This window comes from Daphnia magna, linkage group LG1 (assembly GCF_020631705.1).
Source record: "Daphnia magna isolate NIES linkage group LG1, ASM2063170v1.1, whole genome shotgun sequence".
NCBI classification, from domain to species: domain Eukaryota; kingdom Metazoa; phylum Arthropoda; class Branchiopoda; order Diplostraca; family Daphniidae; genus Daphnia; species Daphnia magna.
The window spans coordinates 12,589,738-12,610,375 of NC_059182.1; the positions used below are offsets into that span (position 1 = coordinate 12,589,738).

General features: G+C 41.8%; 3 protein-coding genes across 4 annotated transcripts; 2 read left to right on the forward strand and 1 right to left on the reverse strand.

The window, feature by feature from the left end:
* Positions 1 to 974: 974 nt before the first annotated feature.
* Positions 975 to 3,049, forward strand: LOC123475141 (inner nuclear membrane protein Man1-like). The gene is given in 4 exon segments (XM_045177516.1): positions 975 to 987; positions 1,184 to 1,247; positions 2,470 to 2,592; positions 2,594 to 3,049. Coding segments are annotated over 4 exon segments (402 nt in total). The 3' UTR covers positions 2,796 to 3,049.
* A 1,265-nt stretch (positions 3,050 to 4,314) lies between these two features.
* Positions 4,315 to 6,467, forward strand: LOC116934785 (angio-associated migratory cell protein). 2 transcript variants are annotated; one of them, XM_032942242.2, is made up of 7 exons: positions 4,315 to 4,471; positions 4,714 to 4,953; positions 5,011 to 5,270; positions 5,337 to 5,481; positions 5,538 to 5,737; positions 5,808 to 6,142; positions 6,207 to 6,467. In XM_032942242.2, the coding sequence occupies exons 2-7, from the start codon at positions 4,719 to 4,721 to the stop codon at positions 6,277 to 6,279; spliced, it is 1,248 nt and encodes a 415-aa protein (XP_032798133.2). In that variant the 5' UTR covers positions 4,315 to 4,471; positions 4,714 to 4,718; the 3' UTR covers positions 6,280 to 6,467. The 2 variants fall into 2 exon arrangements, with proteins under 2 accessions (XP_032798133.2, XP_032798138.2); XM_032942247.2 differs by having other exon boundaries at positions 4,717 to 4,953.
* On the reverse strand, positions 6,207 to 14,918 carry LOC116934805 (serotriflin). Its single transcript, XM_032942251.2, has 5 exons — positions 13,655 to 14,918; positions 8,808 to 8,944; positions 8,037 to 8,182; positions 7,668 to 7,916; positions 6,207 to 7,578 (listed from the first exon to the last, which is right to left on the reverse strand). The coding sequence occupies exons 1-5, from the start codon at positions 13,908 to 13,910 to the stop codon at positions 7,311 to 7,313; spliced, it is 1,056 nt and encodes a 351-aa protein (XP_032798142.1). The 5' UTR covers positions 13,911 to 14,918; the 3' UTR covers positions 6,207 to 7,310.
* Positions 14,919 to 20,638: the final 5,720 nt, after the last annotated feature.

A 20,638-nucleotide genomic window follows, 5' to 3' on the forward strand; every position in this document is an offset into this window, starting at 1 on the left:
TTTGTTCTCCGGCCTTCTATTATACCTTTGCGCATGCGTATTCCCAATCACAACCACGTGATTTCAATTTAGTCTGCTAGTCCTCAATAGTGCAGTCTCTCATGGTTCTGGTTTCTGACGTCTGTGCGTCCTGAAATCCTAAGAACGTATTATAGAAGCATCTTCATGTAAAAGTGTTGTGTATTTTCTTCAAAATTTATTGGATTTTCCATATACGTACAGTATGTTCCAAAAAAATCCGACCACCCTTTTCAAATAAAAATGCCCCCTATTGTCAAATAGCACAATTGCATCGAGTTTTAGGCCAAATTGAAGCAAATGGTAAAATGTGGAAAAACCATGTAAGAAATTGCCATGGAAACGAGACACCCATCAGTGAGCTCGCATCCTTACATCAGTGTGTGCTGGGAATACTTGCCGTTAGGCATAGCAAAGAATTTAACAAAGTTTTACCATTTTTTTACTCTACTGGTCTACGCGAGACAGAGTTAAGGAATGGAAATCTCGTTTCTATGACAACCAGACATTTATTTTAGGTGGATTTGCTCAACCCCCAAAACAAAAGAATATTTTTATTATATCATTATTAAATTATAATAATATAATTTAAATTACTATTTACAAAATTTTTTTAACTGAAATAAAATAATATACAATTTCTTTTTGTGAATATTAGATTTATTTATTACAATAGTAAATTATTATGCATCTTTTTTTTGAAACGTTTTCATTAAAAGAATACTTAATAAGTCACTATTATAATTAATATATTTAATATATATTAATTATTCTAATTGTTATTTTTTAATAAATTGTGATTTATATTATATTATTATAATTTAATAATGATATAATTAAAGTATTCTTTTGTTTTTGTTGGTTAAGCAAATCCGCCTACAACTAATGTTTGGTTGCCATAGAAACGAAACTTCCATTCCTTTAGTCTGTCTCGCGTAGACCAGTAGAGTAGAAAAATGATAAAACTTTGTAAAATTCTTGGCTATGCCTAACGGCAAGTATTCCCAGCACACACTGATGTAAGGATGCGAGCTAACTAATGGTTGTCTCGTTTCCATGGCAATTTCTTACATGGTTTTTCCACATTTTACCATGTGCTTCAATTTGGCCTAAAACTCGATGCAATTGTGCTATTTGACAATAGGGGGCATTTTTATTTGAAAAGGGTGGTCGGATTTTTTTGGAACATACTGTACGATAATTGGTGCTTTTTTGTTAAATTTAATCATGTAAGAATTAACCATGTTCTTAGTTCATGTGGCATTACTAAATGTTTCTCCAGTTCACATCGGAAGTATTTCTGGCCCACCATCATTCTTTTCATATTGAAGGCCCTTTTTGCCCACCAGCTTTTTGTTTTTACTCGTGGGCCGTTTTCCCCACCGGATTTTCTTTTTCGTTTTTTTGTTTTTTTTTTTTTTTTTGCTGGTTTCCTGTCCTATTTCTTTGTTTTTTTCTTTTTGTACCGTGTTGCCCGCCAGCCGTTTTTTCCTTGTAGGCCCGGCCCGTCAGTTTTATTTTTTTGTGTAGGATGTTTTGCCAACCAGCTGTTATTTTTCGGCCTATCATTTTTGTTTTGCAGCCGATTTTTAAAATAAGCTAGCCTTTTTATCCCGCCAGCTATTCTTTTTAAAGTGCCTGGCCTTTTTGCTCGCCAGCTATTCTTTTTAAAGTGCCTGGCCTTTTTGCTCGCCAGCTTTGCTTTTTCATGTGGCCGGCCGTTTTGCCAGCCAACAAATTTTTTGTGTTGCTTGCCGTTTTGCCCGGCAGTTATCTTTTTATTGCTGTCTGTTTTGCCCGCCAACTATTTATTTATTTATTTATTTTTGCTGGATTTTTTGCCCATCAGCTGTTATTTTTTATTTGGCTGGCCATTTTTGCCCCCCAGCCATTATTTTTCAATCGTTATTATTGCGAGAAGCTTTCGCGTTTTTATGGCTTTTCGACGATTAATGTATTTTGGTTATCGGATTTCGGTAAACACTTATTACACCGTGAGTGTTTACCAACAAGCAGTGAGATTGGTAATGATGAATGAAGCGTTAAATTCCTATTATCTAAAAACAATCCCGATGTGATAAAGCTAGAACCAACAGGAGCCAACACCAACAGAGCTAGAATGTGAGTGAGTGCAGTGAATGTTAGTGCGAATGAGAAAGAAGTAAACGAAAAAGAATTTGGAACACATTTGTAAGACACAAGCACACAAGTAAAAAACAAATGGAATGAAGTAAGAAAATGCCGATTCGGCCATACTAAACCGTACCATCTTAGCTACTACTAAACCAATATCTTAGCTACTGTAAGGGCAATCTTTTTTTATTCTTAGTGTGCTCCGTTTCACATCTAGGGATTCGTTAAGCTTTATTATAACTTACAGCGATAATCTATCGATTGCTATGATTAAAATACTCTTTCTACATAATTTTCTTTACAACGTTTTCCTTTTAGAGAGGTTGGAGATTCTTGGCTGGTGCGTATTCAGGACGCAATCCTGGAAAAAGCAGATAAGGGCAAAATTATGCATATGGCCGTCGATCGTGGTTCGCGGGAAGGCTGCGTCTATATCAAGTGCTGAAGATGCCGGGAAAGTATATCACTCGCTTCATGGGTGGTGGTTTGACGGCAATTTGGTGACTGTTAAGTACCTAAGACCCGAACGGTACCAGTATCGCTTCCCGGATTCTGCCAAAGCTACGTTCCCGCTGCAGCCATCGAATGACAAGCGATTATCTCTGCAGACCAAGTTCTGGAAATCTCCCCTCGAGCATTTTTAAATTAATGAAACAAAATCCCCAAAGCTTAATACTGTATACCCTAAATAAATTAACACGACACGCTGATACAATGTGGAGGTTTCTTCGGACGGAAGAGGGAATGAAGTGTCATGCATCGTAGTGATTTGCAAATTGTTTCCTTAAAAATTCACTGTTTCAATAAGAAGCTGAAATCGCTATTCGTGGGTTTTACATTTTTTTGCTTGTTTAATTTGAATGGCACAATACAAAATACACTACTCAGCTCTTATAAATTGTCAATCAATTTATTACCGGTTGGGTTTTAAAGACACTGCTTTAAATGACTTAAGTGATCCACAAAATTGCAAATGGACCGATTTTGCTCCAAAAAAGAAACTTTGGAGACTCCTTTGGTTTCGGAAGAAATTAACAATGTTAATGATAATTTGGTTAAAACTGATGAGCCCGCTAGGTCTCGGCCCCGATCATTTTCGATCGGGGCGAACCGCGGTTTGCCGGTCAAAAATCACCAAACCGTCGGTTCGGTTTAGCCGTTTTTGACTTCAGTGCGGTTCTCGGTTTGGAATTCGTCAAACCGGTGCGAACCGCCGCCATTTTGAAATTTTTTGAAAATTTGGCGGAAATTTCAAATCAACCAATCAAATCGCGGTGAGCGTAAATCGCGTTTTTTAGGATTGATCTTATGTGGAAATCCTATAGTTTGCCAGCTGACAGCGAAACAACGATTGATAGTGATCCCAAACCCAAACACGGAAGTTCAAAATCCAAGACGGACCATTCTTTCATAGCTGCTATTATATCCACAAAAACTACTGAATCAAAAGCAGATGAATTGAAATAGTATGTGAATGAGGAGACCGAGCCCAGTAACTGTGATCCGACCGATATACTAAGTTACTGGGACCAAAGGTCTAAAAGATGGCCTAAATTATCAAACATGGCTAGAGATATGTTAAGCATTCCAGCCACTAGTGCAGGCAGTGAGAGGGCGTTCAGCACTCGAAAAGATTGTTTTGGAATTGCTAGGATGAGCCTTAATTCCGAGACTGTTGAAGCCCTCATCTGCTTGCGCTCATGGTTTAAAGCCGGTTTGATCAACGAAATTGATTCACGTTCCCACAATCTGACTGAATTCGATATTGAAAACATTGACGAATGATGATTAAGAAAATTGTTGTAATGATGTGGGCAAAAATACAACTGGTTTTTCACATAATTTACGACTTATACTGTTGTGTAAACTGTGTAAAACTTGATGTGTAAACTGTCTAAAACCGCGGTTCTTACGGGTCACACCGCGGTTTTTCTTAAAACCGCGGTGAGTTGTTGTTTTTCCTAAAACTGCGGTGTGTTGTTGTTTTTCCTAAAACCGCGGTGTGACCCGTAAGAACCGCGGTGTGACTCAACAAACCGCGGTAAAACCGCGGAAACCGCGGTGCGAATTCCCAAAAATTGATAAACCGAACCGCACCGGTTTGGCCTTTTTAAAAAAAGGAACCGCGCGGTTCGGCCAAAATCGTACCCGATCGTCGCGGGGCCGAGCCCTAGAAATGTGTCTCTTTCAGTCTTTCTTTCTCATGTTCTGCCATTTACTGATATGGCAACTTTCTCAGCATTTCGACTTTTAAGCTATTCTTTTCGTCTGCTTTGAACACGTGTGTACCGATTTTTCGTCAACATCATTGGTTTGTCAGGTGAATCAGAACATTATATGTAGTTATCTTTTAGCTGTATAATATAATTCCACCCCAATAAGAGTCATAGTTGATGCAAAATGCAACTGTAACCAGCTGTAACTGTTAGGAGGCCTAATTTTTAATTAACTACTCTCGCCGTAGGAACAAGAAATAGGGTTGCCAAACAGTTGGTTTACTCATCGGTTTTCTATAACCCAAATACAAATAAATTTATTTTTGTTTATATTTGCTGTTTTCAGCAGCAATGGGAGAAAACAATACCCCTCCTGTCTCCCCACGTGATCAAGGGCCTAATGAATCTGACGAAGAAGGCATTGGAACACAGAATGAAGATGATGACTTTGAAGTGATTGAAGTGTATGAAGAAAATGAAGATGAAGAAGATGTGGCAGATGGGGAGGGTAGGGAAGAGGGTGAAGGAGAAATGGATGAAGCTGATGTACCTGATGATGCAGTAATAACATTTAAACAGCATTCTGGTAAGTCTTATCAAATGTGGTTCATAGTTTTCACAGAGTCACATATTTTCTTAATAGGTTCTGTGTTTTGCTGCTCGATTGAACCCAAAGAAAGTAAATTGGTTGTGTCTGGTGGAGAAGATGACAAAGCTTTTGTGTGGGATATCACAGATGGGCAGGTGGTTTTTGAATGTGGCAATCATCAAGACTCTGTCACCAGCGCACTTTTTAGTCATGATGGTTGCTACCTTGCCACGGCAGATATGAGTGGTTTCATTCAAGTGTGGAAGATGGCAACTAAATCTGTTGTTTGGACATTTGAAACAGGAGACCTAAATGTAAGACTTTGCTTTTCTAAAAAAAACAAACAAGCAATCTGAAACATGCTACATAATTTTGTATAGTGGCTAGACTGGCATCCAGCATCCCATATTCTATTTGCTGGCACTGTTGCAGGTGAAACTTGGTTTTGGAAAATACCATCTGGAGATTGTAAAACATTACCAGGCCATGGAGAGCGAAACGAGTGTGGCAAGATTCTCCCAGACGGTGACGAACAGATCTAATGCTTTTTTATGTGATAACTAATTAAATTTATTAAGCAGGTAGGCGGATAGCAGTGGGTTACGTTGACGGTTCAGTGAAAGTGTTTGATTTGAAAACCCTGGCTGTTCTTCAGCATTTAAGTGGAGGACAAATGCACACTAATGCTGTCTCCTCCATCGATTGCCACCGGGACAATAACTTGATGGTTTCTGGATCTCTTGATTCGACGGCTAAACTTTATAATACTCAGACTGGCAAGGTATTTATAAGTGTTGCCATTATTCCTATTAAATGAACTTAGATTCACCTAAATATGCATGCCTCTGCAGCTTCTCTGCACACTGTCCTGCCTGGGCGTTGGCAGTTCCGAAGAAGAGAGTTCAGTGGAAGCAGTTTCATTTTGTCCGGAGACATCTGTTAGCCTTGTCGTTACAGGCACGCTCAGCGGAAAAATCAGTTTTTGGGATATACCAACTCAAATCGAAAGGCAGTCCTACGATCAGGCGGCCGGAGTGGTGAAGCTTGTGTGGCATCCCAAACACTCCCATTTACTTTTCTCCGCCGGCTTGGACGGAGTGGTTCGATTGATTGACTCGAGAAGTGGCACTCTGGTTCGTGAGTATACCGGCCACACCGCCAACATCTTAGATATCGCCATTTCTTTGTGAGTCAGCATAATCTATCGTTGCTTTTCCACTATTTTAACGTTGCAACTGTTTCTCGTTCAGCGATGGATATCACTTGGTTACATCCTCGGACGACCAAACTTGCCGGGTTTTCGAAGTGAACGTTGACCATTAAGTTGTGCCTTTGAACCATAGCCAAATTCTTCCTCATCGATCGTGGCCGAAGATTCGCGGTTGACAGTTATTCTACCCGTGCCCTTTTGGTATCCAAGGTTGTTTGTTTGTTTCCCAAGCTCTCGGGCTTCTTATGTAATTATCGAAAGAAAAACCGGAGAGGAAGAAATCCATCTCACTTGAAACATTTTTTGCTGTCCTTTGAGTGAAATTTTCGGATGTTCAGCCAAAACAGGTAGCGTACCAGTGGCCAATAGGCCGAATCGACCAGTGTATTTATATCGCAGCCTGATACACTGGTTTAAAATGGGGCGACGATGACAGAGATTGATGAAGATACTTGCGAAACGTATTGTATACAAGATATGGATTAAGACATATGGGCTGTAACAGGAGCAGATATAGTGAGAGGAGCTTGTCTGGAGCAGTTTTCTTGGAGAGCGGAAAGGATTGCAGAGTCAAAAGCGAACGGTTAATGAATGTTTCCAATTATGTCGTTACGTGAGTGGGAATTACAGGCACAATACCACAGCGTTTATCGTATATATATATAATATGTATAAATAACATGGCGGAGACATAAGGTACACGTGTGTATAGTCAAATCACAAACGGACTGTCTGCACTTCGCGTACCATATCGATTTGTCCTCAAATCCTGATAGCATTTGTAGCCGTTTTCAGGGCTAAAAAAAAAACAGCATGTTCAACTGGCAGGCGACGGTTCACAGCCAAGTTACTGTACGTGTGTCACTTTTAGTCCTCATTCTTTATTTGTTCTACATTAAATTATGACCGCTTAACAGTCATACCCGTCATTCTAATCTCGAGCCTTGCAAAATGGCGGCTTTAAAAATTAGAAAATATCGTTCCGGGGCAGTGAGATGGAGAAGAAAAGGTGCACTCATTCTCCCTTTTCTTCGTCTATCTAGCTATATAGTATAATTTATTTTCCTTTTTTCTTTTTTTTCTTTTTTTTTATTATTAAGTTTTATTCTTCCATTCAATGGGCAGATTTCCTTGGCTTTCGTTTCTATGCTTTGATGCGTCCGAGTTGTGTATAGATTTTACCGGTACACTCGCAGGTGGCTCGACAGTGTTTCTTTCTGTCAAGTCCCTCTTTAGAATTGTTATGGCAGAGCCACTGATTCCACGTTGTGTTGAGCTCGCGACAGTTGACCCACAAATCAGCGTACGAACATGAATTGGTGCACAGTTTACGCAGTTTGCACGATCCTTTACAACGGCCGCACGAAGGGCCCTTCTTGTAAGGACGACCCAAACGTTCCATGTAATTGCCTCTGTAAAAACAGATGAATCGATGTTAATCGATTATACTAGTGATTAAAACAAGTCACGAGCAAACTGGCAGAAGCCAAAGAAAACTTACATCGGGCAGTAATTACAAACGTAGTTGTAAAAGTATTTTGGATGTTTGATGGACGACCGTCCGCCAGATCTCTTGGTCGTCCTCGACCGTTTATCCGGTCTGTATGGACATTTGGTGAAACCGCATCCGACCTTATGCGTTGCGGCCCACACCATTTGCGTGTAATGCCCAACCTCGAACAGATTATTCTGCGGCGAGCCGTACGTAAAGTTGTGTTTTTCCAGGAACCACGTTTTCGTGGCAAACATCCTAAAGCCAAAGGTGAGCCACATTCAATGTGTTATTTTTCGTACTCCATCAATCAAGTCGATTCAAAACAAAATGAAATGAAATAAAAAGGGAATCCACCGAGCGTGTACCATTACTCACCATGGAACTTGATGAGTCGATACGAAAATGTTTTGCCCGCAAGACCCAAAGTCGTCGACCCATCGGCCGGTGACATTGTCGTGGATCAAGAATTGGCACTGATCCGCCCAGCGTTGAGCGTCTCTAGCCGCTTCGCCGTGCCAAGTCTGCCTCGGTTGCAAGTGCCGCCATCAATGGGGAAGACCATCAAATCCATCGTTTTGTTTCATGTGCCAATGGTTGGGTTAGCATATTTTCCCGCCACAGCCGAGCGCGTCGCACCATTTGTAAAAGACGACATTGTAAAGAAGAAAAAGAAAAAGAACGTGATCAGATAGCTAGTCAGTCACTGGTGTGTCGCGCCCATCCATTCATACACAGGTGTCTCCTTTATGCAACAAAAGCCAACCTTGAATTTGAGCTAGACAAATTCGCTTGACCTGCCCTCTCCCTTTTTCGTTCAGATGGCGAAAAAAAAATAACGAGTTCTTTCTTTCTTTCTCTTTTTTTGCCGATCAATGCAACAAGCAAAAAATAAAATGGTGTCCCGACCAAAATGGCAAATCATTGGGGCGGGCAAATCAAATGATGCTGATCGTTGTTGACGCGTGTGTCTACGTTTTTCTCTTGAGAATCGAGGCCGTCCAATCGCAGCTGAATTAGACCTAACCAGCCTGCGGTTCGCGTTAATGAATGAGTGTTTTTTGTTGTTGTTGTTGTACGATGATAAAAGTTAAGGAGGCAGCACGAATTAGCGTATAAAGGCTAATAAAAAAAAAATTTAAATTTTACCATCGCTAACATGTCAGCGGCTGGAGGATGGACTCGTGATCGGAAAAAATTGTGATACATGACGATCTTCTTCTGTGTGCTTTGGTGTACCGGATTCAGCATTTTGACTGGCACCTTGTCTCCAAAAAACTTCGGTCCTAAAATGGGAAAAACTGTTAAGTCACTGGCCAAATTGTGAATGGCTAACAGATATAAAAGGAAAGCTCGTCTTGCATTAAGACCGTGCATCTACAATCTAACAATTCCTGCTTTGCCATCTGTTTATTGGTCTGTTTCTCTTTATGTTGCTCGGTAAGGTGGTGTGACTGATTGCAGGAACTGATAGAAAACACCCCGAACCTGTTCGTCTTTTAAAAGAAAACAGCCATCCCAGTTGGCATCTGCTTGATATTCCAATTTGTTTTGTTCCCATTTTGTTCTTCTTGTTGTTGGCTGTCGACAAGCTCACCGATAAGCTTTTCTTGCTCGTGTTTGTCGTTTTGTTTTGATCGACACACAAAACGTGTAGCAAAGCTCGACCATGTATAGCTGTTGCGTCACCTTTCTTTTCTTTTTTTTGAAGTGAGCGAACACAACAGGTGCTGCCAGTGTCAAAAAGATAAAAAAGAAATGAAGAATAAAAAATGAGAAAAGGACGACATAATACTAAAAGTCGTACAATCTCATTTTGCATCTTTTCAATTCAAGTGGGGGCCAGCACCTTTGGCTTTTCGCGGCTTCGACGTATGTACTGTACTTCGACAGCTGATGTGCTTCGCCGTGACTCGTCGTTTGCAATCGACTTTTCTGCCTGTGTGTTTCGATCTCTTTTTCACGCTCGACTAATCGAGTAGTATATGTGTTGGCGAGGCCAAACACACGACCATGTTTTGTTGATACAGAGCCGCTAATTAATACAACGAGACTGGCCCCTTGAGGGACGGAAATAAAGCGAAGCGCAGTCAAAAGGGAGAGGGTGGCGCATGGGAGTGAGAAACAAACTAGATCTCCTTATTGACCCAATTGGATGCAAATGGAAGGTGGCCAAGTCGAGATGTGACTAACGAGCACAGGACACACCATGTGGCTTCTCAAGTCCGGCAGTCCAGCCGTCCTTTCCCGTCTTCTGCTTTTTGTTTCCTTTTTGGCAGAGTTTCGCCAGCTTGCCGGAGATGTTTCATTTTGTCTAACGCCAGACTGGATTGATTTCGGCCGCGTGAATCATGAAACATTGCCCCCCCAAATTCTTCTTCACTTTCCATCTCCAATGGCCCGCCTGGCCGCTTTTATTCACTTTCTGACAACTTGAGTAGCCGGCAGCCAAAATGTTGTACGTATGATAAATCTCTCTCTTTGCTACCAAACATATTTGACTTTTAGAAGACTTTTTCATGTAAAAAAGAAATGGCAAACAGAGAACAACTCTAAGCTGCCGCGATAAATTCACGTATGATGGCAAAGAGACAGAGAAAGGATGGCATCGTTACAAGCCCCAACATACTGTTTTACTGCATTCCGTTCCGTCGTGACTAGACAGACATGCGCTAAACTGCAAAAAGGAAAGAGAATTGCGCGATCAGCAGTTGGGTTGTTTCTTGTTTGGTCACCGAACGCGTATAGCACCAGCTAAAGTCGGCGAACGGGCAAACGACAATATCATCAGTGGAGTGAAACTGATGCGTCCTCTTTTCCAGCCAGTTGGGGTCAGTCGTCTAATCGTCTTAGAGACTCGGTATAGCGCGCGTGATTGGAAAAGCGGTCGCCACTGGATGCGCCTGTGCCAATAAATGTGGGGCAAGTTCGCGAGCTGTTGCTACAACAACAATAATAAGAGCGGCAAGTGGTCATCTTACTGACGCAATGTTGCCATAACCTTCGTCATCATCATCGTTCTGCCTCACTCGTACTAAACAGCACCTTTTTCTTTTTCTCCGATTGCTCTCTTCCCCTTTTTGTTATTTGATTGTTTTGTTTCTTAAGGCGTTGATTGCGTGACCGACACGCTTGATAATACACTCATTTTTGTTATATAGGTCATCGTCAATCTGCGGTGGCTCGTTCCACTTTTTCTTTCTTGGTGAGTTTTGCATAGCACCAGCGGGGGCTAGTTGCGGAATCCCGCGTTAGGGTGGTGGCAAATGGACGTGGAATTTTGAGACCACACGAGACTCGCGTGCTCGTTCAGCTCTGTCGGATATGAAATGATGCGACAGCAACGGCTGCTCCCGATGGATCGGGTCCAGGAATGCGATGTCAAATCACCAAGGCACGCCTGTCATTCTTTTTTTTTCCTTTTCTCTCGCTGCAATTCGCAACATATCATTTAAATGTGCTACTCCTCCCTTTTCCCAAAAGGAGGCAAAAAGAAAAGAAAAAGAAAAAACAAAACAAACAACTAAATTCTCGAGAATTTCAAACGAGAAGACCTTTGGTGGTGGTCTGCTCTTTGTGTGTGTGTGTGTGTGTGTTGCCTATTTTGCTGCGGTTGTTTCGTGTTTCTCGCTGTTCTTTTTCAAATTCGCTAAACCGGGACGTGAGCCAATCTAAACCTGACCTAGTTTCGTTATCTCACAGTAGACGTTTAGTAGACCAAAGAAAACGAAAATGGCGAAACGGATAAGAAGAAAAAAAAATGGCAGCTATTTTGCATTATTTTTATTATTCTCCCCCCCCCCACTTTTTTTTTAAAGTCGAGAAAATCTATTATGGCTGGTTTCGCCCAGTGCGAAAAACATACGTGTGTCCATAATAGACGCTGCGGAAATCAAGGTCGAACGGAGCGCCTCTGTTTTGGCCGGCAGTGCCCAATTTAAAAAAATGTGTTCGCGTGCGCGTTTGACTGACTTGTCATTGCGACTGCGGGACGAAAGGAGTCCCATATTGAATTCTAATATTCTGTCGGCGTGAGTCGCGCGTCTAAAATATGTAGGACGTGATGACGTAAAAGTGTGACCATGCCAATATCTCTCCAAACGACTCTAGAAAATGTGTAATGTGACAGGACGCATACGACCCTTCATTTTTTTTTTTTCCTTTCCTTTTTTCTTGCCCTTCCTTTCATTCTATAACCACCGTAATGCCGTATCGACATGGATTACGTCAACCTCGGCGTCGACTCTTTTCTGTTCAATTCTGTTCAATTTCTAATTAAGACCGGGACGGTACATTAAGCGCTGCAAACGCCACGCACGCGTGACACATGCCCGATCGGTGTGTGTACAGTGGACGAAACCATTCGGCGTGTAAATATAGTCCACGTATGGTATATACATATACTGGAAGAGAACGGTAGGTTGGAGGTCTATCCCGCTGGGTTATCGTTTCGGATAGAATTAGCAACTAACGAGATAGTAAAACGAAAGAAGAAAAAGAAAAATGTCGCGAAAAATAGAAGAATGTGCCAACAAGATGTTTGAAAAGATCTTTCTTTTTCTTTTTCGATTTTTATTTTTGATGTTGTTGTTGTTGCTGTTGTTGGTTGTCCTTTCGACTTGTTTCTTTCAAGCGTCGTGACGTTATTGGCCAACAGGGGCAGCTGGGTGCCAGACGAAGTGTTTCAAATGAAAAAGCCCCGCATGCGTGATCTAACCAACTAACATAATTCGAAAAAACATGGACTAGAAGAAGAAGACAACAACAAAAAAAAGAGCTAAAATGAAAGTGCAAATTTTGTTGGTGTTGTCACTCTATCAAGTGAAAACGAAGTGGCATAGGCGCGGTAAAAAAAAAAAAATAAAAAATAAATATTTATATAATTTAGTTTCACGCTCTCGGGACGGAACCCGTTCTATTTCAGTGTGCCGTTGCCCGAAATGCTTGTTTTGCCATCTGCCTCACAGTGGTGAGTAAAACAAAAAAAAAACAAAACAAAAAAAGGAAAGAAAAAAGGAGGTTGAAAAATGCGTGGATATAAAGTTGTATCGAGTGATTCAGAAGCCAAAAAAGAACGGGTTGTAAGTTATTGGAATCTCAGGTTTTCTTTTTTTCGAAGAAAAACGACCCGTTCCTAACACACACACACACACACACCTTTTTTTTTTTTCTTTCTTTTTACACACTATGACCGTGTCAGACGGCTCGTGGGCGGGGTAGTCCATTCGTCTGCGCAATCAAAGTATATAATCTCGTAGAGAAAGTCTTCAATTTGAATGGTTTTTTTTTTTTGACTGACGTGACGTCTGAAAGAGTAGCCCAAAAACGTAACCCACTGGCAAGTGGCGCAAGGCGATCAAATGTGCGCACCGTCTCTGCGCGCGCGCAATGACACGGCCATGCGTTTACGTTTCTTTTCCGTTCTTTTCTTCTTCTTCTTTACTTACTCAAAGAAGAAGGGAGCTTTCTACTGTCTTCTGGGGGTCTGCGCTGTTTTTAAGAGCTAGCCAAAAAGATTTACGATCGTACGAAATGCAAGGCGAAAGTTATCGGGGAGAGGCGAAAACAGGACGACAGCAAGAGCGCTACTCTTCGATGTACACGTCCCAATAAATACTAAAGCGCACACATAGCCCAGAAGACAAACAGACATCGAGGTAACAAGAACAAAAAAAAAAAAATCAAAATAAATGATAATAATAATAAAAAGAGGCAAGAATAAATCAGAAATTGGAATTGTTGGTGAGCGAGCGGGCACTTCGAGTCGTGTGTGTGTAATATTCGAAAATTGTGTGATTCGTTCGTGCGCCTCCGTGGAAAAAGAGGCTCGTTTCAACGGGAGCCAAGTCGAGACAAGAAGGCGGTAAGCCAATAAAGTAGCAAAATAAAAATAAATGAATAAATAAAATGATGTTTTCCCCCTTTTTTTTTCCTTCTTCTTCTTCTTCTTCTTTCTTTTAAAAATCTGTTTGAATACACGTGCAGTGGAAACTTACGGCGGTCGTTGCGCCAAGCGTTGGCCGAGTGTAGGGTCGACAGTGAGACGTAGACGAGGAATATCGCAACGTAGGCGGCCGCGCGGCTCGTCACTTTATCCGCTGTCGGTCGCATACTCGTCGTCATCATCATCATCATCGTCGTGTCGTCTCTCGTCGTTAAAAGTTCATGACTTCTTCGCCGTCGTCGTTTCCTCTCGTCTTGTGTTCTGTGGCGACGCTCAAGTTGATGGGCAGCGGCAAACCGGTCCACCATCCGAAGTCAACGTTCCTTGATGAAACGCGTGTTGAACTGCTAAGCTTCTTTTTCTTCTTCTTCTTCTTCTTTCTGTCCTTTCTTAGCTCGTCCCTTTTTTTTTCTTTCCCCCCCCCTTTCTGGAGATAAGGCTCACAACACACGCACAACTACACACAACCACAAACACAGACACGAAGAAGGGTGCGGTTACACAGGCGGCAGAGGCAAGTCAAAGTCGTTGGCAATTTATTTTGCGACGCACCAAAGACTGTTAGGCCTAATGACCTAATGGGGAGCCGACAGTCCAATGTGTCTCCGTCTCAGCTATTAGCAGGTCGTCGAACTTGAATTTCTATCTTGTTGGTTTGATTTTAGATCTTTCTCGTTTTACTTTTTCCCCCCTTTTTTTTTATCTTTCGTTCTGGCTGGGAATTCTTTTTCGGCTTTGCTCGTCTAACTTAATTTCAGTCTATTGCGGACACCCCGGCTTTTGCCCACCGATAACACGCGCACTCGCTATAACACAGTCGACGATGAAACAGAGGAAATAATAATTTAAAAAAAAACCAAAACAAAAAAACAAAAAAACGAAGGTATTCAAACCGAACCGGCGAGGCAGCGCACGTTTCGTTCAGAAATTTTAATTCAATTTCTGAATGAATTGGTGAGATAGGGAGAGAGAGAGGAATGGTTACAAAGATTTTTAGATAAACAGAATCACACGCGAGAGAAGTTCAGATGTAGACTGGACAAAAAGGGAGTCCTATCGTCCGTGATGAGCCAAATCGAGGGAGAAAAAGGAAAACGGAACCGGTCGCCGTCAATGAACCAGCCGCAGAATGAAAAAAGGCGGTTGTTTTGATTTTCCGTCTCGCAGCTGCGGCTGATGCCGGTGATGAAGAGGACAACGGAATGGACAACGAAGGAGAAAAGGGAAGAAGCAAGAGGAGGGAAATCCGTGAAGTGATGCTCGTGGTTGCTCTCTCTTGATCACGAGAGAGGTTTGGCAACTGATCCGCGAAGAGCTTTAGCGCGCCGTTTAAAAACCCCTTGCCTCTCACTCTCTCCCTTTCTCTACACTCCTCCCCTCTCCTCCTTCCTCTCTCTCTCGTCTCTTGTGAGCACACACATGCACAGACACACACACAGACACACTCACGCTACGGCTCCTTGTGTCTCGCAGTTTCCCGGTGCAGACCCGGCGACGGCTATACGGCTTCGGGTCACGTTCGTCCATCCCGCCGTGATTCTTTTTCCCGAAAAACCACCTCTCTCTCTCTCTCGCACGCACGCAGGAGCATCTCGTCATCAGCTTTTTTGCAACACCCTGCCTCCCCCTCTCAATGGTTACATGGTGTTATGTGTGTGTGTGTGTCTATACTGGCAAGTTTGAGTTACAATCAGGAACAATGCCATCTCGTGGGGTCGGGCCAACGTTGCTGCACAATTGAAAAAATGCCGTCCAATCACGCGGAAATAAAACGTGTAATCTGAATTGGGATCTTCGTGAAAAAAATGTGTTTCTTTTGTTTTCAAATTTTTTTGTTTGTTTGTTTGTTTTTTTTTTTGTTTGGTTTTTCTGTATTTTCAAAACCCAATCTAATTTGAATCTCCCCAAGATTATTTTTGCTTGTTTCCTTTCCTCTCGCTGATGATTGGGCAGATTGCCATGACCTCGACAGTATATAAGTTCTTATGAGACACAGTCAATGTCTTATTGGTGAATGCAAAAAAATAATAAATAAATAAATAAATGAATAAAAAAGAAAAAGAAAAGAGACAAGAAAACAGAAAAATTCGAGGCGAGAAAAGAAAAAAGAAAGAAAACAAAACGAAACAGCATCAAATAGCCAAATCCATCCCGACAGTCCCGCACGTTCGCATTCGGTTAGATGGGAAGGCGTTTGATGGGTGGCCGGGTGGCATGCTCGGCTATACGAACAGACGCAGTATATTAAGCGTTGTCTTCGCTCCACGTTCATATGAATTTGGGAATGAATCAGCCGATTGTCACCAAAATAACGAATGAGTGAACGAACCCGATAACCTGTTGTCTCTTCGCATCGCCAACTCTGCTGGGGAGGATCTCCCAGCTGTCTCTCTCTCTTGTTCCCGTCTTGTTCTTTTTATTTTCTTATTTCTTCCCTCCATTTTGCGTGTGTCACTTCTTTCATGTTCGGAATGAAGATTTTTTAATATTCCGGCCATAAAAAGCCTTCAGCAGGCCCAACCCGGAATAGCAGTGCATGTAATACAATGATAACATTATCGTTGTTACAAATAAGAATTGCTATACAAGTATAGTAGATAAACTAGGTGCTATGGTTGTAAGGTCGAAGGTAATGTTGAGCAAGAAAGATGCCGATTCACGCCACTGATGTTTCGAACGCAACGATGCATCATGTAAGTTTGTAGGCCTATATGGCCAGCGCATGGCCTGGACGCGGTTGGGGTGGCCCATCCAACCCGCAACATCATCGCCAAGCCACGGTCCACGTATATGGTCCGATTCCATTAAGTTTTCCCTATTTAAGGTGCGCTAACTCAGCAGTGTGTACACATATACACATGTCTAGCGGGCATTCGCTCGCATTCGCCTCTATTACCCCCCGTATGTGTCTACCTTGAATGGGCCTTTCGTTCGCTCTATGTCGATTTGAATGTTGGCTATCATTTTATTTTCTTTCTGTGTAGTACGCGTTTATGTCAGATCGGGCTCAGTTTGTACGGGCGATCGCCCGTGTCCATTCTGCGTGCATTTCGTAATATAATATATCCAATATACAATGTTTATGCATTGGTATGAGTCGCCTTTGAACCTTGAGTGCCTTACAAAGTATATTACATAGCAGGATAAATATTTAAAAAAAAACGAATGAAATGACTCATATTATTGTAATTTTTTTCATTCTTTTTTAAAATATTTATTATTTATAATTCCCATCGTGTGTATATAGATTCCCCTTTCTTTCTTTTTTGTGTGTGTGTGTGTGAAAAAGGGACGCTGGGATATCTGGTCCGACTGCGATGACTCGTTCGCGAGTCGCGTCTCGGTGTATACGCCACCAAAAGATTCCCTTATTAGTCCACTCTTCATCATTCTTCTCCTTTTTTTTTTTTCTCTTTCATCTTCTCCTTGATTTAATATTCATTTAAAAAACCACAGTGGGCACGCCTATCGAATAAATCCACCAATGTGTATAGTATCCTTAACTGGCCCTATTGATGTTAGTTACACGGATATAGTATTATTTAAAATTCTATTTATTCCCGTGAATGCGAGAACGGACCACCGGACATTCGCCAATAAACACCCCCAAAAAATAACCGAGCGGGCGTATCAAACACTTCAAAAAATAACAAATCAAATGGGAAATGGAAAGAACTCAAAACGATATAGAATTGAAAATCATAATAATAAGCGTTTGGATGATCATTTAGCTGCTTATTTTCGGTAATGTATCGTCTGTACGGAGCCTGTGTCATTTTTAACCAGAATTTGCGTATTCCTCTGACGCCATCGTCGAGGAAAACAATCATAATAATCGGCCGTGAATCGGTGCCAACGCGGCGACTTTATTTGTTGTTGTCTTTGTGTGTCCCCTTTTTTTTTTGTTTTTTATCGCGGCTTGTTGGTTTTCTTTTGTTTTGTTTTTTAACAGACACTTTCGGCAACGACAGACAGCCAGGCTCCGCGTTTATCTACACCATAGCATTGTTGTCCTTTCGGTCTATACGCGCAGATTATCTATAGGTAATGGCGTTACGTGGACGAGGTTTTTTTCTTTTCTTTTCTTTTCGTTCTTTCTTTCTTCTATAGACTAACCGACGGGGCGGCAAAACAACGAGCCATAGACGGCCATTACGACCGTTGTTGCACGATCAGCGCGGCACGGCTTCTTCTTCAGCGGGAAACGTATATCCAGAGACGTTTCATTCAAACAAATTGCTCTTTGTTGGCATTTTTGGTTACGTCTTCTTCTTCTTGTTGTTCTTCCACTTTGGTTTTGTACGTTTCAAAAGAGACTCGCATCGCCCGTTTGAAAACTGTCGTATAGGCCAGCGCCATTGTCGTCGCTGTTTTCTTTTTCCTGCCTTGTTAAATGTTAAACGATCATCGTCTGTCTGGCCGTAATGTTATTCACATGCTAAATTAAGACCTTAGGAAATGTGAAACAGTCGAGAAAGTCGGACGCGTTAGAAATCCTTCCTTTTGCCAGCAGCTTTTTGCTTTCTTGTTTTGTTTTGATGAAGTGTTCCCACGTTGAATGAGCGCGCAAGAACGTTATATCCTTATATTCTCGGCCTATTATAGCTGGGCAAAACATCAACGTTGTTGTTTTGTTTGTTTTTTCGTTTCGCCTTGTTTTGTTTTTTTAATTGCCAACTTGACATTGCGCCTGTTGGCGTAGATGCCAGCCACTTGCAAGAGAGAGTGAGAGAGTCCTTGGAGTCATGGTAACAAACGTCTTATCATCTCTCTTCCCGAAATGTAAAAGAGTGTCAAGTATATACGCCAAGCAAAGCACGAAATGAATTTTTTTTCTTTTTTTATTCCTTCTCCCCGCGCTGTTCCATTCAAGCTCTCGCATGTTAGATTACCAGCAGCAATTCGGGTGTATAGATAACAGACGAGCCCGCGGGATAATGAACACGTCAAGTTATTTCTTTTGACCTTATCGCAAAACAATAAAAGAACGTAAACTAAAACGACTGCAACAATCACGCATTTTGCATAAGGAACTGGATAGATGGACACTCTTTCGCATCTCTACGTGTCGCTTACTGTGAGCACGTCGGCGGGAAAAAAAAAGGACTATCGGGAGTGTGGATGTATATATAATCCATTAGGCAAACGTATAAACGACTGTGGACGCAGACTATAATGCCAATCGACTACAAGTTAAACAGCTCACCAACCCCCCAAAACGGAAATTTCCCCCCCTTTTTTTTCATTATACGACCGAGATAGTGGCAGAATGAGTCGCGGCATCGGCGAATCAAAGACACTTGGCCTCGTGTTATACGGCGCCATCATTCGGGATTTCTTTGGTCAGGGAAAAAAACAAAACAAAAAATAAGAAATTTAAATTTAAAATCCTTCTGTTTTTGTTGTTTTGTGTTTTTGAATTCGATACTGGTGTGTATAGCCATTTGTGCTGTTTGAACGTCCGTTGATGCCAGTCAAACAAAATAAGCATTCAGGGTACAATATAGAAAATTGAATAGCCTTTGGGCAAGGGGCGATGCGGTTTTCATGATTTTGCGGGAGCACGTCAGACGTGCGAAATGAGGTCGGCATTCGAACGCCGAAAGTGACCGCGAAAAATGAACAGTCGCCGATAGAAAGGACAACAAAGCAACTGCGGTTCTCTTTTTTCTTGGCACCGACGTGTTGTTTTGTTTGGAAAGAAATCGTGAAAAGGAGAAAGGGGCGCAGTCATTTGATTAGGCGCAAAGCACGTCATCAATTGAGCGTCGCCTCGTTTTCTCGAAGATTGGTGGCTGCTGTTCGTTCGCTCGTCAAAGCCAACTCGTTTCATTTTTCGTGACGGACACCGCGGTGACAGAGACGGATTACTTCTATTGAATCATTCACTGAGGCAGTCCTGCGCTTATTACATAATAAAGCGTACAGATATGTACAGAGAGGCGGTGGCAAAATGCAATTCTTTCGGTAACAAGGTGCGCGCACGCAAGGCTAATATACCCCACCCATCAGTCCACTTTGATTATTTCGTTTTTATCCGCCAGAAGTTTTTTTTTTTTAAATAGATTCGTCCCGCTGTATGTACAATTTTTCTATGATTAAAAATTCGTTCAACTTGAGTTAATATGCGACATATTCTAAGAACTGAAAATGAGACTTTGAAACCAAACGAAAAGGGATAACACACCTTATGGCAATGTGTGCATCTATATATCTGATATGTGTAAATGTATGTGTGTTCGTACACATGTAGGAACGGTGGTTGCCAGACAGATGCGCTCACGCAACAGCAGTCGCTTTCAGATTTATTTGCAATCAGTCTCGCAATTCACGCGACAGCTACGGCAGTCCGCTTCGGGAGTCAGCACCTGTCACGTGCCTTTGCTCCGGCTGAGTTAGTCTCTTATATGTCGATGCAGACTATATACCATCAAGCTTATAAGCCAGCGTGACGTAAAAGGCGATACGAGCCGTCGATTGAACGATGTCAGAATAGAAGAAAACGCAGCCAAATAAAAACGGAAACATGAATCGAAAATCGATGGCAACTGTTGAAAAACTCGTTTATGTTTTTCAAGCCGATAACACCCGAACTTAGAAGAAGGAAAAATAAAAACAAATGAAATCATTCGTTTCTATAATTCAGAGTTTTCCAAGTCCTATATATTCGTATATTATGTTGTTGTTAAGCTATAACGAATCAAGTCGAAATGTTCGCCTTTTCTACATAATGCCGTCAATGACCAAAAAGAAGCTGATGGAAGGAGTCATCGGCCAGTATAATTCAATCTTCTCGTGTAATCAATTCCAAAGCCCCGTGCTGCTGAATAAGAAAGGCAAAAGTATTACATCTTGTGACTGTGGTCATCGCCTGAAAGATGCGCAAGGCGAGTTTTTCTCGGGTTCATTGAATGCTGATGACGTGAAATGCTCAGCGTGAAGATGGCGGCTACTGATGAGCTGAACGCGGGGGCTATAAGAAGGAAAAGAAAACAGCAAAGTAAAGACGACGAGAACTATGTAACGAAAAGAAGAA